A 17719-nucleotide genomic window follows, 5' to 3' on the forward strand; every position below is an offset into this window, starting at 1 on the left:
AGAAACAGTGGACCACTTGGTAAGCTGTTGCAAGAAGATTGCACAAACTGATTACAAGCAGCGGCATGACAAAGTAGCAACAATGGTGCATTGGAAGATCTGCAAAAAATATCATTTGCCTGTAAGCAAAAACTGGTGGGATCATAAAATAGAGAAAGTCATAGAAAATGATAAAATTAAACTGCTCTGGGACTTCAGAATTCAAACAGACAAGCACCTGCAACATAACACCCCAGACTTAACAATTGTCGATAAGAAAGACAAAAAAGTCTGGATAGTGGACGTGGCAGTGCCTGGAGACAGCAGAATAGAAGAGAAAGAACTGGAGAAGATAACAAAATACAAAGACCTACAAATAGAAATAGAAAGACTGTGGCAAAAGCAAGCAAGGGTAGTACCAATAGTCATAGGCTCCTTGGGTGCAATCCCAAAACAACTGGAGCACCACTTGAACACCATTGGCATTGACAAATTCGCTATTAGTCAATTGCAAAAGGCGGCCTTATAGGAACTGCTTCCATCCTGCGACGATATCTGTAATACCATCAAACATCCACATCTGCCTATCCCAGGTCCTGGGTAAGGACTCGATAGGTAGACAAAATGCCAAATCCAGTCTGAACATCTGGCTGACTGTGCGATGATCGATAATAATAATAATAAAAAGTTGGAAGGGACCTTGGAATAATAAGACCAAGCCTTAAGGACAAATGCATATAAAGTCAAAATTGAGAAGACAGCAACAGACAGTAAGTGCCGCCTATGCAAAGAAGCTGAAGAAACAGTGGACCACCTGGTAAGCTGTTGCAAGAAGATTGCACAGACTGACTACAAGCAGCGGCATGACAAAGTAGCAACAATGGTGCATTGGAAGATCTGCAAAAAATATCATTTGCCTGTAAGCAAAAACTGGTGGGATCATAAAATAGAGAAAGTCATAGAAAATGATAAAATTAAACTGCTCTGGGACTTCAGAATTCAAACAGACAAGCACTTGCAACGTAACACTCCAGACTTAACAATTGTCGATAAGAAAGACAAAAAAGTCTGGATAGTGGACGTGGCAGTGCCTGAAGACAGCAGAATAGACGAGAAAGAACTGGAGAAGATCACAAAATACAAAGACCTACAAATAGAAATAGAAAGACTGTGGCAAAAGCAAGCAAGGGTCGTACCAATAGTGATAGGCTCCTTGGGTGCAATCCCAAAACAACTGGAGCACCACTTGAACACCATTGGCATTGACAAATTTGCTATTAGTCAATTGCAAAAGGCGGCCTTGCTAAGAACTGCTCCCATCCTGCGACGATACCTGTAATACCATCAAACATCCACATCTGCCTATCCCAGGTCCTGGGTAAGGACTCGATAGGTAGACAAAATGCCAAATCCAGTCTGAACATCTGGCTGACTGTGTGATGATCCATAATAGTAATAATAATAAAATAAATAAATAGAAGTTGGAAGAGACCTTAGAGGTCATCTAGTCTAACCCCCTGCTCAGGCAGGAAACCCCTATACCATTTCAGATAAAAAACGAATATTCACGCTGACATCATCTATTACCTATAACTATTATCATATTTTTTTCCTGGAAGGTATGAAAATGAAGGAATCTCTTCACCTGCAGGAACCCCTTCCAATATTTTCTGGGTGAGAAATTCCTCCCGTATATACTGAATAAAGAATAATTTTAACGAGCCTTGATTATCGGTTTGGAGGTCCTGCATTTGATTCCACCGTGACAGGTGGTCCTTGACTTACGACCTCAATTGGAGCCCAAAATTTCCATCGCTAAGCGGGACAGGCGCTAAGCAAGGTTTGCCCCATTTGACGACCTTTCTCGCCACCGTTGTTAAGTGAATCCCCGCCGTTGTTAAGTGAGTCGCCCAATTGTTCAACAAATTTGTCTTCCTCTGTTGATTTAGCTTGTCGGAAGGTTGCAGAAGGGGATCGCACGATCCCGGGACACTGCGACCGTCATAAATACCAGCGTCGGACTTTTAATCCCGTGATCCCGAGGAGACTGCAACGGTCGTAAATGTGAAAAACAGTCGTCCCTTTTTTTCAGCGCCGTTGTAACTTGGAACGGTCACTAAACGAATGGATTCCGCGCCGGCAACTTTCAAGGCCCAGAATTCCCCAGCCAGCATTTCCTCTGAAAAGTTGCTGAGGGTTGAGGAAACGCTGTTCTAACTAAGGCAGTGGTTCTCAACCTTTTTAATGCCGCCACCCCCAACCGGTCGTAAGTCGAGGACTACTCAACCGGTCGTAAGTCGAGGACTACTCAACTGGTGCAGCACCGTTTGCAGAATGAGACTTTTGGCGGGCTCAGCAGGGCAGAGACAGTCTGGACAATTCCTATTGGCTTTGGAAAGCCAATAGAATTCGACTGTATTCAAGAGGGTCTATTCTATTGGCTTTCAAAAGCCAATAGAATAAAAGGGAGTAGCACAGCTAAGGAAAAGGGGGGGGAAATGGCGGACTGCGTTGCTTGGCGACTCCCGTGAAATGGTCGTTCGACCCCAAATGGGGTCCCGAGCCACAGGCTGAGAACCACTGAACTAAGGCAAAACTTGGTAAATCGGAAGACGTCGCTCTTATTGTGCAAATTGATTGTCTCTCCATCACACCGGCTGCATTTTATTACAGCCTCTCCAGGGTTTTGTGTGGTTGTTTGCTTTCCATCAGCTACTCTGATTTTTTGCCTTTAGCTGTTTGGATCAAAAGCCAGACTGACGCAACGGAGTGCCAAATTTTTCCAGGACCGTCGTAGCTTTGAACGGTCACTAAATGAATGGCTGTAAGCCGAGGCTCCCTGTACTTCCATTTTTTTAATTCTTGCAAGGAGTCTTCAGCAGCCTCAGGCAATTTCACCACCATCATCATCATCATCATTATCATCATCAAGTTGGAAGGGACTTGTGAGGTCATCTAGTCCAACCCCCTGCTCAGGCAGGAAATCCTACACCATTTCAGACAAATGGCTGTCCAGTCTCTTCTTAAAAACTTCCAGTGTTGGAGCATTCACCGCTTCTGGAGGCAGGTTGTTCCACTGATTAATTGTTCTCACTGTCAAGAAATTTCTCCTTAGTTCTAGGTTGCTTCTCTCCTGGATTAGTTTCCATCCATTGCTTTTTGTCCGGCCTTCAGGTGCTTTGGAGAATAGCTTGACTCCCTCTTCTTTGGGGCAGCCCCTGAGATACTGGAAGACTGCTATCCTGTCCCCCTTCGTCCTTCTCTTCATCAAATGAGACATACCCAGTTCCAGCAACCATTCCTTATATGTTTTAGCCTCCAGTCCCCTAATCATCTTTGTTGCTCTTCTCTGCACTCTTTCTAGAGTCTCAACATCTTTTTTACATTGTGACCAAAATTGCATGCCATATTCCAAGTGTGGCCTTACCAAGGCATTGTAAAGTGGTATTAACTGTTCAGGTGATCTTGATTCTATCCCTCTGTTAATGCAGTCTAGCATTGTGTTGACTTTTCTGGCAGCTGCAGCACACGGCTGGCTCATGTTTAAATGTTTGTCCACTGGGACACGAAGATCCCTCTCACAGTTACTGCTATTGAGTCAGGTACCCCCTATACCAGTGGTTCTCAACTTTTTTAATGCCGCGACCCCCAACCGGTCGTAAGCCGAGGACTACTCAACCGGTCGTAAGTCGAGGACTACTCAACGGGTGCAGCACCGTTTGCAGAATGGGACTTTTGGCGGGCTCAGCAGGGCAGAGACAGCCTGGACAATTCCTATTGGCTTTGGAAAGCCAATAGAATTGGACTCTATTCAAGAGAGTCTATTCTATTGGCTTTCAAAAGCCAATAGAATAAAAGGGAGTAGCACAGCTAAGGAAAAGGGGAGAAAAATGGCGGACTGCGTTGTTTGGCGACCCCCGTGAAATGGTCGTTCGACCCCAAATGGGGTCCCGACCCACAGGTTGAGAACCACTGCCCTATACTATACCTGTGCATTTGGTTTTTCTTGCCTAAATGTAGAACCTTGCTTTTTTCACCACTGAATTTCATTTTGTTAGATAGCACCCAGTGTTCAAGTCTGTCCAGATCCTCCTGTATCCTAAGCCTGTCTTCTGGAGTGTTGGCTGTTCCTGCCAGCTTGGTGTTGTCTGCAAATTTGATGAGTTCCCCATCTATCCCCTCGTCCAGATCGTTGATGAAGATGTTGAAGAGCACTGGGCCCAAAACAGAGCCCTGGGGCACCCCACTACACACTTCCCTCCATGCAGATGCGGTTCCATTGAGGACCAAGTACGCTCTATTTCTGCTAAAATACAACAATATGCAAAATTCGTATTTTCCTTTGGCTAAATCTCATCCATTGCTTCGTTAGATGGCTGCCTTACATGTTTCTTTTTATTAGGACAATACAGGTAGTCCTCGACTTACGACCACAATCGGGCCCCAAATTTCCACTGCTAAGCGAGACGGTGGTTGTGAATTTTGCCTCATTTAGCGACCGTTCTCACCCCGTTATTAAGTGAATCGCTGCAGTTGTTAAGTCAGGAACACAGTTGTTAAGTGAATCTGGCTTCCCGCCCATTGGCTTTACTTGTCAGAAGTCACAAAAAGAGATCACGTGACCTCAGGACCCTGCGACCGTCAGTAGTGTGAGTCATGTGCCAGGGGTCTGCCTTTTGACCATGGGAATGTGCCAGGCGGTCGTTAAGTGTGAAAAGTGGTCCTACGTCCTTTTTCAGTGCCGTTGTAACTTCGAACGGTCAGTGAATGGACCGTCATAAGTCGGGGACTGGCTGTAAACCCTACAATGAATCTGAGTGCCAGTAATTCTTCATCCCTCACCTGGTCTACACGGAAGGGACGAAGAACAGATCCCAACGAGCTTTGGGTTAAGCAGCTCCAGAGAAGAGGGTTGCCTTCCTGTTGATGGGTCTCTTCCACCAATGAGCAGATCTTCCATTGGGAAGGTCTTCTGAGAAGGAATCACAGAATGTGAGGCCTGCAAGGACCCTGTGAGACTGGACAGCCCTTTGTCTGAAAGGGTACAGGGGTTTCTTGCCTGAGCAGGGGGTTGGGCTAGATGACCTCCAAGGTCCCTTCCAACTTATTGTTGTTGTTTTTGTCGTCTAGTCCAACCCCCTGTCCAGGGCTGGGATATACACTTCCAATGTCCCTGAAAAAGATGGCCATCCTGACTTACTTACTTTTTTTTCTTTCTTTTTTCTTTCTTTTTCTTTCTTTTTTCCTTCCTTCCTTCCTTCCTTCCTTCCTTTTTCTTCTCCTTCCTTCCTTCTCTCTCTCTCTCCCTCCCTTTCTTTCTTTTTCTTTCTCTCCCTCCCTTTCTTTTTTCTCTCTCTCCTTCTGTCCCTCCCTCCCTCCCTCCTTTCTTTCTTTCTTTCTTTCTTTCTTTCTTTCTTTCTTTCTTTCTTTCTTTCTTTCTTTTCTCCCTCTTTCTTTCTTCTCTTTCCTTCCTTCCTTCTCTCTCCCTCCCTCCCTCTTTCTCTTTCTTTCTCTCCCTCCCTCCTTTTCTTTCTTTTCTCTTTCCATCTCTCCCTCCATTTCCTTTCTTTCTTTCTTTCTTTCTTTCTTTCTTTCTTTCTTTCTTTCTTTCTTTCTTTCTTTCTTTCTTCTCTTTCCTTCCTTCCTTCTCCCTCTCCCTCCCTTTCTTTCTATTTCTTTCTTTCTCTCCCTCCCTCTCTTTCTTTCTTTTCTCTCTCTCCATCTCTCCCTCTTTCTTTCTTCCTTCCTTCCTTTCCCTCCCTCCCTCCCTCTCTCTCTCTCTCTCTCTCTCTCTCTCTTTCCCAACAGAATTCTTCCCACAGTGTACTAATCTCTATTGAAACACATCCAAAGGAGAAACCACCAGCTTCTCATGAATGCTTCTGAAGATCAACCATCAATCACTCTCTTGAAATGGAAAATCTGGTTAAACGAGCTCTAGATAGCATTCACACAAACATAAACAACCTTTTTTTTTATAAAAATTGCTTAACCTTTTGTCTCTGGCCTCTCCAGGTGGGTCTTCATCGTCAAGAAAGGGTACCAGGAAGTGGACACCTCCATCCAAAGTTCGGTGATCACCAAGGTGAAGGGGGTGGCCTTCACCAACACCTCGGAGATGGGCAAGAGGATTTGGGACGTGGCGGACTACGTCATGCCCCCACAGGTAGTGGGGCTCACTGCCCATGCTCCACATCGGCTTCACAAGTTTTGTTTCGAGAAGTTGGGAGTGGCAGTCCACCCCTCTTAAAGCAGGCTGGCTGGGGGATTCTGGGAGTGGAAGTCCTCCCCTCTTAAAGCAGGCTGGCTGGGGAATTCTGGGAGTGGAAGTCCACCCCTCTTAAAGCAGGCTGGCTGGGGGATTCTGGGAGTGGAAGCCCTCCCCTCTTAAAGCAGGCTGGCTGGGGGATTCTGGATGTGGAAGGCCACCCCTCTTAAAGCAGGCTGGCTGGGGGATTCTGGATGTGGAAGCCCAGCCCTCTTAAAGCATGCTGGCTGGGGGATTCTGGGAGTGGAAGCCCACCCCACTTAAAGCAGGTTCCTTAATGTTGGGTCCGGACCTCCCCCTGGTTTACTCCCTCTGCAGTTGCTCCAAATTTCCCGAAACCAACTGGGCCTAGAGGACTTCAGACCCCATCATCCCCCACCAGTAATTCAATATGGAGAAGGGGGTCAGTGGCCCTGTCTTCAGTGCCCCAGCCTAGCGTGGCATCCCAAGGGGAGAAGTTAAAACAGTTTACGTCCAGGAGGTGAGGGGTCTGTAGCTATTTTCACAGCCCCTTTTTCAGGCCCGTGCAGTATACAGGCCCTCCGCGGAAGGCAGGCTGGTTGCGATGTTTTTTTTCCGCAGTCCTGACTGTCCGTCAAAGTCTGCGCCTGTCCTGGTCAGTTGCTGTGCCCAACCAGACAGTGACCGGTGCAAACGACAGATGCCCTCGTTCCTCTGTAGAACCTGTTCCCCCATTATGAAAAAAAGGATTTAAAAACAACCCTGCAGGTTAGTCGTCAGCTTAGAGCTACCCGATCGGGACTGGAATGTCCGTCCTAAGTTCTCGCAGTCATGCGTTCAAGTCAAGGACTCGGTGGTGCGTCCCTTTTGTGCAACAGTTGTTTTAAGGCAGTGGTTCTCAACCTTTTTAATGCCGCGACCCCCAACAGTCGTAAGTCGAGGACTACCCAACCGGTCGTAAGTCGGGGACTACCCAACCGGTCGTATGTCGAGGACTTTCCTTGCCCGGGAGCGCCGCGCATGCGTGGTGCCGCCCCCTGCGCCGGCCGAGGCGTAGCTGGCAAGCGGCAGAGACGGCGCAGGCCAAGCACCGGCTGGGCCACCAGCTGGCCCAGCCCAAGGGAGGTAAGGCACCCGCCAGGCCCCACGCGCGCCAGCAACCCTCCCTGCGCCCGCCGGCCTCCCACCTCCCACCCCTGGCCCTCTTTTCCTTACATTTTTAGTAGTTGCTCAGCAGGGAGGGGTGGAAGCTTCCAGACAGCTCGCCTTCGCTGCAGACAACTTGCAGCACCGTTTGCAGAATGGGACTTTTGGCGGACTCAGCAGGGCAGAGACAGCCTGGACAATTCCTATTGGCTTTTGAAAGCCAATAGAATTAGACTCTATTCAAGAGAGTCTCTTCTATTGGCTTTCAAAAGCCAATAGAATAAAAGGGAGTAGCACAGCTAAGGAAAAGGGGGAAAAAAATGGCGGACTGCGTTGTTTGGCGTGAAATGGTCGTTCAACCCCAAATGGGGTCCCGACCCACAGGTGGAGAACCGTTGTATTAAGGGAACCCCAGCTGGTTAAATGGACACCGTGATCAGACATGCAATCCGATGCTTCTGAATGGACGGGGGGGGGGTTGGGTTTGGGGGGAATGTCAGAAAGTTTGCAACCTGCAATTCCAGGTCGTAAAACACCGCAGTGGGTTATAAGTGCGAAGTGGTTGAGGAGCACCCAAATTGCGATCCTGTGTATGGAGGGGTTGTGTGAGGAGAGACTATTTTCAGCAGTGTTGTAACTTTGCACGATCACTAAAGGAATGGTCGTAAGTTAAGGACCACTGTAATATCCCTCCTCCCTCCCTCTTCCTTCTTTCCTTCCCCCTCCTTCCTTCCCTCTCTCCTTCCCTTCCTTCTCTCCTTCCTTCCTTCCTTCCTTTCCTCCCTCCTTCCGTCTTTCCTTCCTCCCCTCTCTGCTTCCCTCCCTCCTTCCCTCTTTTCTTCCTTCCCTCCCTCCCTCCCTCCCTCCCTCTCTCCTTCCTTCCTTCCTTCCTTCCTTCCTTCCTTCCTTCCTTCCTTCCTTCCTTTCCTTTCCTTCCTTCTTTCCTCTTTTTCTCACAAAATTCTCAAACTTTTTGTTTTCTAATTCCTTCCCTTTCCTTAGGGTGAAAGCGTTTTCTTCGTAATGACCAATTTGATCATCACCCCCAACCAGCAGCAAAACACCTGCGCGGAGGTAGGATGAGACTGAAATTGGCCCAGGTGACGAGCATGCAAGGAATGTGTGCAAGCAGAAGGACTCAGCGTGCAAGCAGTTAGGAGGGTACACCCAAAGAGACCCTGATATTCGGGTAACAAAGGTTCAAACAAGAAAGACGTCAATGTGGAATATATTACCAGAATAACAAGAATAACAGAGTTGGGAGGGACCTTGGAGGTCATCTAGTCCAACCCCCTGCTCAGGCAGGAAACCCCTATCCCATTTCGGACAAATGGGTGTCCAGTCTCTTCTTAAAAACTTCCAGTGTTGGGGCATTCACAGCTTCTGGAGGCAGGCTGTTCCACTGATTAATTGTTCTTACTGTCAGGAAGTTTCTCCTTAGTTCTAGGTTGCTTCTCTCCTTTAGTTTCCATCTGTTGCTTCTTGTTCTGCCTTCAGGGGCTTTGGAAAATAAGCTGACCCCCACCTCTTCTTTGTGGCAGCCCCCCAAATATTGGAAGACTGTTATTTAAGTTTGTTTTCCCCACAATATTTGAAACATTCTTACTGGTTAAAATTTTCATTACACTTAAGTGTTTACGTCCTTTTATAATAATAATAATAAAATTGGAAGGGACCTTGGAGGTCATCTAGTCCAACCCCCTGCTGGCTGAGGAATTCTGGGCGTTGAAGTCTGTGAGTCATAAAAGGGCCAAGTTTGAAGACCCGTGGGCTAAAGCTTCTCTTACATTATTGCAGAAAAGGCAGTGAATTTGATGGTGGTGGTGGGGGGAACCATTATATGATTGTATTGTTCTTGGCTGCTGGCTACAAATATGTATTGGTGTTTTGCCTCTGGTCAAGGCCATTTAGAAGGTCCAATCAATTCGATTTGATGCCAGGAAGCTATAAAGAATACATTGTTCAGCTCTGGGAGATCTGGAGCTGGGAATTGCTCTTTACTATAAATAATCACAAGAGGGAAAGCAAAGGATGATTAAGTGGAGGCTTAAAATGTTTCAGGATCATTTTTTTCCCCCCTCCTTTGAAATTTATTTATTTATATTTCCTCTTTCTTAACGGCCCATCTCTCTCAGAATCAGAATTGCAAATAGTGGACAGGGAGTCCTCAGCTTACAACCACAAATGGAGTCCTACATTTCTCTTGCTAAGCAAGACAGTCATTAAGGGGTTGTTAAAGATCAGATCCCGCCTCCTGCTCTTTTCATCCAACTCTTTCCTCCTTTCCTGTCTTTTAGCGATTTTGTATTTTATATCTTTATAGTTTTCTAACATTCTATTTATATAATTTTATTTTTAAATACTGTAAGTTGGCCAGAGTTACCCTGTGGTATGATGGGCGGTCAATAAATGAGACACACACACACACACACACACCACAGAGAGAGAGAGAGAGAGAGAGAATTTAATAGACATAGATAGATGATAGATAGATAGATAGATAGATAGATAGATAGATAGATAGATAGATAGATAGACAGACAGACAGACATAGATAGATGATAGGTAGATAGATATTTGATAGATAGATATTTGATATAGACATAGATATATATTAGATAGATAGATAGATAGATGATAGATAGATAGATAGATAGATAGATAGATAGATAGATAGATAGATAGATAGATAGGCAGGCAGGTAGGTAGGTAGAGATAGATGATAGATAGGTAGATAGATATTTGATAGACAGATATTTGATAGACAGATATTTGATAGACAGATATTTGATATAGACATAGATATTTGATAGATAGACATAGATATATATTTGATCGATAGACAGACGGATAGATAGATATTTGATAGACATAGATAGATGATAGGTAGATATTTGATAGATAGATAGACATAGATAGGTAGATAGATAAATAGATGATAGATAGATAGATAGATAGATAGATAGATAGATAGATAGATAGATAGATAGATAGATAGATAGATGTAGAGAGGTAGAGAAAGAGAGGGGGGGTTGCCTCAGTTATGACTCCGGGATGCTGCGACCGTCATAAATACATGCTAGTTGCCACCTGCCCGAATTTTGATCCCATGATCAGGGGATGCTGCAACGGTCATAAGTGTGAAAAACAAATTTTTGTAAGTTGAGGACTGCCTGTATTGCATTCCCCTTCTAGCTAGATAAGATGTTCCTTTTTTAAAGAATTGTAAAATCCAGGGCTCAGGAGGATGCCCAAACCATCCTAGGCAAATTCCGGTGGACATCAACCACCAGAATTTCCTCACTGGGAACCCCAACCCTAACCCACTGGGGGAATTGAAGTCCACATCTTCAAATGGCCAAGCTTTAGAAACCCTGAACCAAACAAGTCAAGTTTCTTTAGTGGTTCTTCATGAGAAGGCAGCAACATCAGGGCCAGGCTGATATCCCATCCTCCCCCGTGGATCTTGATCAGCTTAAGTATGATCCTGGAGGGATTCCAGTTGACTTCCAGCCTTGAGTTTGACCTTTGAAAAGAGGATTTTGTCCTTTCATTTCATTTTAATGTATGCCGATTAGTGTACATTTAAAGTGACAATAAATTTTCTATTCTATTCTATTCTATTCTATTCTATTCTATTCTATTCTATTCTATTCTATTCCATTCCATTCCATTCCATTCCATTCTATTCTAGATTCTATTCCATTCCATTAATATTAATTCTATTCTATTCTATTCTGTATTCTATTCTATTCCATTCTATTAATATTAATTCTATTCTATTCTATTCTATTCTATTCTATTCTATTCTATTCTATTCTATTCTATTCTATTCTATTCTATATTCTATTCCATTCCATTAATATTAATTCTATTCTATTCTATTCTATTCTATATTCTATTCCATTCCATTCCATTAATATTAATTCTATTCTATTCTATTCTATTCTATTCTATTCTATTCTATTCTATTCTATTCTATTCTATTCTATTCTATATTCTATTCCATTCCATTAATATTAATTCTATTCTATTCTATTCTATTCTATTCTATTCCATTCCATTCCATTCCATTCCATTCCATTCCATTTTTTATTCTATTCTATTCTATTCTATTCTATTTTCTATTTTCTATTCTATTCTATACTATTTTATATTCTATTCTATTCCATTCTATTAATATTAATTCTATTCTATTCTATTCTATTCTATTCTATTCTATTCTATTCTATTCTATTCTATTCTATTCTATTCTATTCTATTCTATTCTATTCTATTCTACTCCTATACCTATACCTATATCTATTCCATTCCATTCCACTCCTATTCCTATTCCTATTCTATTATTCTATTCTATTGTCTATTATTCTATTCATATTTCTATTCCTATTCTTATTTCTATTCCTATTCTATTCTCTCCTCTAGAGCCCCAGTATTCCAGATGCCGTGTGTTACCGTGACAAAGACTGTCCTCAAGGGGAAGCAGTGATATCCGGCAATGGTATAATTGCTATTAATATTATTTCAGACAGATAGGATCTGGAATTTTTATCTATTCACCGAGTCCTTCCCAAGGACGTGGGATAGGCAGATGTTCTTGTTGCATAATATTATAGCTCTTGCTCCAGAATTATTCCAAGTCAATCTGCGCTTTTGCACTTGAGTGATGGCAATTTATTATAACGGGGACGTTTCATTGCACAGTCAGCCAGTTATTCAGACTGGGTTTGGCATTTGTATCCACCTATCAAGTCCTTCCCAGAAACCCGGGATAGGCAGATGTTCTGGTTTAATAATATTACAGGTCTCTTCGCAGAATTTAATCTAATCCAGGCCAAGCTGCCTTTTGCAATTGACTGGTGGTAATTTATTCTTACGATGAGAGCTCATTGCACAGTCAGCCAGATGTTCAGACTAGATATGGCTGTTTTGTCCACATATCGAGTCCTCCCCAAGGATCTGGGGTAGGCAGATGTGTATGTTTAAAGGTCTCATCACAGGATGGAAGCTGTTCCAGGCAGTTGCCTTCCGTAATTGACGGTGAATTTGTCAATGCCGGTGGTGCTCACCCAGTCAGCCAGATGTTTAAGACTGCAGTTTAAGAACTATCGAGTTCTTCCCAAGCACCTGGGATAGGCAGATGTCGTCGTTTAATAATACTAAAGATTTCGTGGAAGGATGTTAACTGTTCCGAGCAAAGCTGCCTTCCGCAATTGATTGACAGGGATTTTGTCAATGCCGACGGTATTCAAGGGACACTCCAGATGTTTTGGGATTGCACCCAACTCATTTATTCATGATTAATACTATCTTTGCTTTCTTTTCTCACAGTCCTTCTCCTCCCATTTCCAGGTCTCTGCATTTTGTGATTTTCTCCCTATTTTTTTATTATTGTTGTCCCTCCTTATGGAATTACAGGCAGTTCTCAATTTACAACAGCACATTTAGTGACCGTTCAAAGTTACGACGGCACTGAAAAAAGGGATTTACGACCGTTTTTTGCACTTACGGCCGTTGCAGTTTCCCCATCAAAATTCAGAGGCAACTGACTCGTATTTATGACGATTCCAATATCCCGGGGGTCCCACGATCCCCTTTTGTGACTAAAGTCAGTGGGGAAGCCAGATCCACTTAACAACCACATTACTAACTTCAACAACTGCAATGATTCCATTAACAATTGCGGCAAGACAGGTCATAAAACGGGGCAAAATTCACTTAGCGATATAATTTTGGGGCTCAATCGTGTTTGTAAGATTTTTTTTATTTTTTATAATTTTTTTTATTTTTCCAAACTCTCCCCCATACATAGACCGTGATATTTATCAGATGTTAACATACATTCTTTTTACATTCATGTATAAGGTACTTTTAATAAAATGAAATAAATACGTACACGTGACTTTTGGTGTTGCTCACCCATTTCCCCTTTCACTGTATCCACACTCCTTCTTCTCTACCTTTCTTCTCTTCCCTCTTCTTCCTCTCCTCTTCTCTTCCCTTCATCCTCTTCTCCCCTCTTCTCCTCCAATCTTCCTACTTCCTTCTCCCCTCCTTCACTCTTTTCTCTCTCCTCTCCTTTCTTCCCTCCCATCCCTCTTCAGATACAATTCAGGGGTAATGTCCGAGCAACTCCTCTCTCCAAATTTCCCTATCTGTATTATGTACAATAAGATTAATTTTCTCTTACATTAATACTTCTATTTATCTAACCTTCTTGGTATATGCTTCTATAAATATTTATACAACCTCCAGTTATTCAATACTGTGTCGCCTGGGTCTCCCTCCTTATCTGCTCCTTCTACTTCCATCTAAATCAGTGGTTCTCAACCTGTGGGTCAGGACCCCATTTGGGGTCGAACGACCATTTCACGGGGGTCGCCAAACAAGGCTGTCCGCCATTTTTTCCCCCTTTTCTTTGGCCATGCCCCTGGCACCCCGTGATGTATAAGTGGTTGGGGGTCACCACAACATGGGGAACTGTATAATGGGGTCGCGGCATTAGAAAGGTTGAGAACCACTGATCTAAATTGATGTTAACTATCTTTTCACCGTATTCTCTTTTCAGCCAATCATAAAAAGTTCCCCAGATTTCATAGTAGTCTGAATCGTGTTCGTAAGTTAAGGACCACCTGTCCTCTGTCACCAACTGCATTCAGTCACTGCAGCTAAAGATATGCAGGATTAAAACACCCAAAGGGAGCTGTACGGAGGATAAAGCCTCTGTAACAAGATTAAGAACTCCAGAGAAATCTCCGCTAAAAAAAATCAAACCGCGCCTCTCAATAACGTAATGAATTGAAACCAATCAATGCAAACACCAGCAGCAAAGTGTTTGAAATTCCTCTGATAAAAGGAGAGCTCTTAATTCCCTAGGAGAATTAGTCACCCCCATTTTGCTCATTATAGAGGATTAAGGGGGCTAATTGTTCTCAGATGGCATTTTTTTTCCCAAATAAGGCTTTTTTTTTTCTTGTTTTCGCAAATGGGAAAGTTTAGCTGACTTTGCAAAGGTGGGAAGAAGAGAAGGGTGCCAGGTGATCAACAAAAGACCTAAAAAAAAAAAAACATAAAAAAATAACATTAAAAAAAACCCTAACTTTTCCCTGGATGGATTTGAAGGCGCTTTAAAATGATTTTTTTAAAAGGATATTTTTGGCCCTTCGCTAGCTGTTTTATTTCCTAAACTTGACACGTTTTTCCCAAGTTCCAAAAGGAGCTGTTCCTCTCCCCCCCCCAAATGTCTTCCAAGCTGTTCCCTCTTCTTAATAAATAACAAAAACAACAACAACAACAACAACCTTGGTAAGGACTCGATAGGTAGACAAAATGCCAAATCCAGTCTGAACATCTGGCTGACTGTGCGATGATCCATAATAATAATAATAATAATAATAATAATAATAATAATAATAATAATAAAGTTGGAAGGGATCTTGGAGGTCATCTAGTCCAACGCTCTACTCAGGCAGGAAAAACCCTATACCATTTCAGACAAATGACTGTCCAGACTCTTCTTAAAAACTTCCAGTGTTGGAGCGTTCACCGCTTCTGGAGGCAGGTTGTTCCACTGGTTAATTGTTATCACTGTCAGGAAATTCCTCCTTAGTTCCAGGTTGCTTCTCTCTTTGGTTAATTTCCATCCGTTGCTTCTTGTCCTGCCTTCAGGCACTTTGGAGAACAGCTTGACTCCCTCTTCTTTGGGGTAGCCCCTGAGATACTGGAACACTGCTATCATGTCCCCCCTCGTCCTTCTCTTCGTTAAACTAGACATTCCCAATTCCAGCAACCGTTCCTTATATGTTTTAGCCTCCAGTCCCCTGATCCTCTTTGTTGCTCTTCTCTGCATTCTTTCTAGAGTCTCAACATCTTTTTTACATCTTTATGCTACTAAAACTCTCATATCTGTTTGACGGTTTGTAACCTTTAACCGGGTGAAACGGTGCATCACAAGGGCAACGATTTTTGAACTCAGGTACCTCAAAGGAGCTAACTGACAGAATGCATCCCAAATGCAGAAGCTGAGAATCCTGTGGAATTAAATTTGGCATAATTTTGTAAGGTCCCAGTCCTTAACTTGAACTTGAGACACCATGCCAATCAGTGTTTCTCAACCTTGACAATTTTAAGGCATGTGGACTTCAACTCCCAGAATTCCACATCCAGCAATGGGAGTTGAAGTCCACATGCCTTAAAATTGTCAAGGTTGAGAAACACTCATTTCTAATCCGATAACCAAGGCGGAGACTTCTTGATTAAGCAGCACTTTATTTGATCAAATTAAGCAGCTGGGTGGCCAACAACCTGGAACGCTGGCAGAGACACGTCCAGAAGTGCCACACCTTAGAAAACTGGTAGCATTGCTTTATAAACTTCGTTAGCCCATGAAAATCAGACAAACAGAGCCATTACATCATAAGACATCAATCATTCCTGTACACTCCCTTATTCTCTCCTTTAGTACATCCCATCCATGTACATGTTTCCCACCTTGCCGGAAATTTGCCCCTGATGCAAACGCTGATTGCAAAAAGCAAGAAAGCGACAGTTAGACTAAACAATTTCCCTTTGTTCCAGACCCCTTCAATTTAATAAAAGGCCTCATGACCTAGAAATGATCATTAAGCATTTTATGATGTAATAGGATCGTAAAACATCGAAATGAACAAGCAGAGATGATATTTGTGCAGGGTACAAGATGGGAGGCAAAGAAATGTACATAAACAAACAAACAAACAATAAATAAATTACTGCTTTCATGATAGCATCCACCATCACATAGGGGTAGTTCTCAACGTACGGCCACAACTGAGCCCAGAATTTATGTTGCTAAGTGAGACATTTGTTAAGTGGGTTTTTGCCCCATTTTACGACTTTCCTTGCCAAATTTTGTTAAGTGGATCACTGCAGTTTTTTCAATGAGTGACATCTGGCTTCTTCCCTATTGACTTTCTTATCAGAGGGTTGCAAAAGGGGATCACATGATCCCGGAACACTGCGACTGTCATAAATACAAGTCAGTTTCCAAGCCTCTAAATTTGGATCACATGACCACAGGGACGCTGCAACAGTTTTAATGGTAAAAAATGGTCATAAGTACCTTTTTTCAGTGCTATTGTAACTTCAAACAGTCACTAAACAACTGGTGTAAATTGAGGACTAGTGGCATATAATAATAATAATAATGATGATGATGATGATGATGATGACAAAAAAGTCTGGATAGTGGACGTGGCAGTGCCTGGAGACAGCAGAATAGACGAGAAAGAACTGGAGAAGATAACAAAATACAAAGACTGTGGCAAAAGCAAGCAAGGGTAGTACCAATAGTCATAGGCGCCTTGGGTGCAATCCCAAAACAACTGGAGCACCACTTGAACACAATTGGCATTGACAAATTCGCTATTAATCAATTGCAAAAGGCGGCCTTACTAGGAACTGCTTCCATCCTGAGACGATATCTGTAATACCATCAAACATCCACATCTGTCTATCCCAGGTCCTGGATAAGGACTCGATAGGTAGACAAAATGCCAAATCCAGTCTGAACATCTGGCTGACGGTGCGATGATCCATAATAATAATACACAGCTGGAATAGTGGACTGGACTCAAGCAGAACTAAAAGCAATGGATAGGAAGACCAGAAAAATAATGACAATGAATCATGCCCTTCCTCCATGCAGTGACATTGACAGACTTTATCTACCAAGGCAAATAGGTGGGCGTGGAATGCTACAAGTACATCAGATGGTTGAAGAAGAAAAAATGGCTTTGGAAGAATATCTGAAGGACAGTGATGAAGATGCACTGAAATTAGTAAAGTTGGAAGGGACCTTGGCGGTCATCTAGTCCAACCCCCTGCTCAGGCACGAAACCCTATACCTATACCATTTCAGACAAATGGCTGTCCAGTCTCTTCTTGAAAACTTCCAGTGTTGGAGCATTCACAGCTTCTGGAGGCAGGTTGTTCCCCTGGTTAATTTTTCTCACTGTCAGGAAGTTTCTCCTTAGTTCTAAGTTGCTTCTCTCCTTGATTAGTGAAGGTGGGGGGGGGTCAAAAAAGTCCAAATGGAGTTTGCAGTGGTGCGGTTGCAACTGCATCCATTTGTTGCATGTACTGTGTTCAGTTGTGACCACCATTTTGTCTTTTTTTTTTTTGACACATCCACCACCATGGCTTCCATTATCCCTCTTCCTGAGCCTACCTGAAAATTATTTCAGGGATTCACAAGATTATAGTCTGGCTGGCATTTTTATGATCATTTTGGGTTAGAAATTCTGTTTATATATATATAGCACCACAGACCAAACAAAGTGTACAATCATCATGTGCTTTACTGCTTAACTCCTGTAACTAAGATCC

The 17719-nt window shown here is 43.1% G+C and overlaps 1 protein-coding gene across 1 annotated transcript in view; it reads left to right on the forward strand.

Annotated features, from left to right (window-relative positions):
- The window catches only part of P2RX5 (purinergic receptor P2X 5), a 39975-nt gene that overhangs the window by 3666 nt on the left and 18590 nt on the right, over positions 1–17719 (forward strand). The window contains exons 2-4 of the mRNA XM_039321422.1: positions 5995–6145; positions 8357–8428; positions 11780–11855. Of these exons, the coding sequence (XP_039177356.1) occupies positions 5995–6145; positions 8357–8428; positions 11780–11855 (299 nt within the window). The remainder of the gene's footprint in view (positions 1–5994; positions 6146–8356; positions 8429–11779; positions 11856–17719) is intronic.

This window comes from Crotalus tigris, unplaced genomic scaffold (assembly GCF_016545835.1).
Source record: "Crotalus tigris isolate CLP2741 ecotype Arizona unplaced genomic scaffold, ASM1654583v1 scf7180000023738.1706062, whole genome shotgun sequence".
Taxonomy (NCBI): domain Eukaryota; kingdom Metazoa; phylum Chordata; class Lepidosauria; order Squamata; family Viperidae; genus Crotalus; species Crotalus tigris.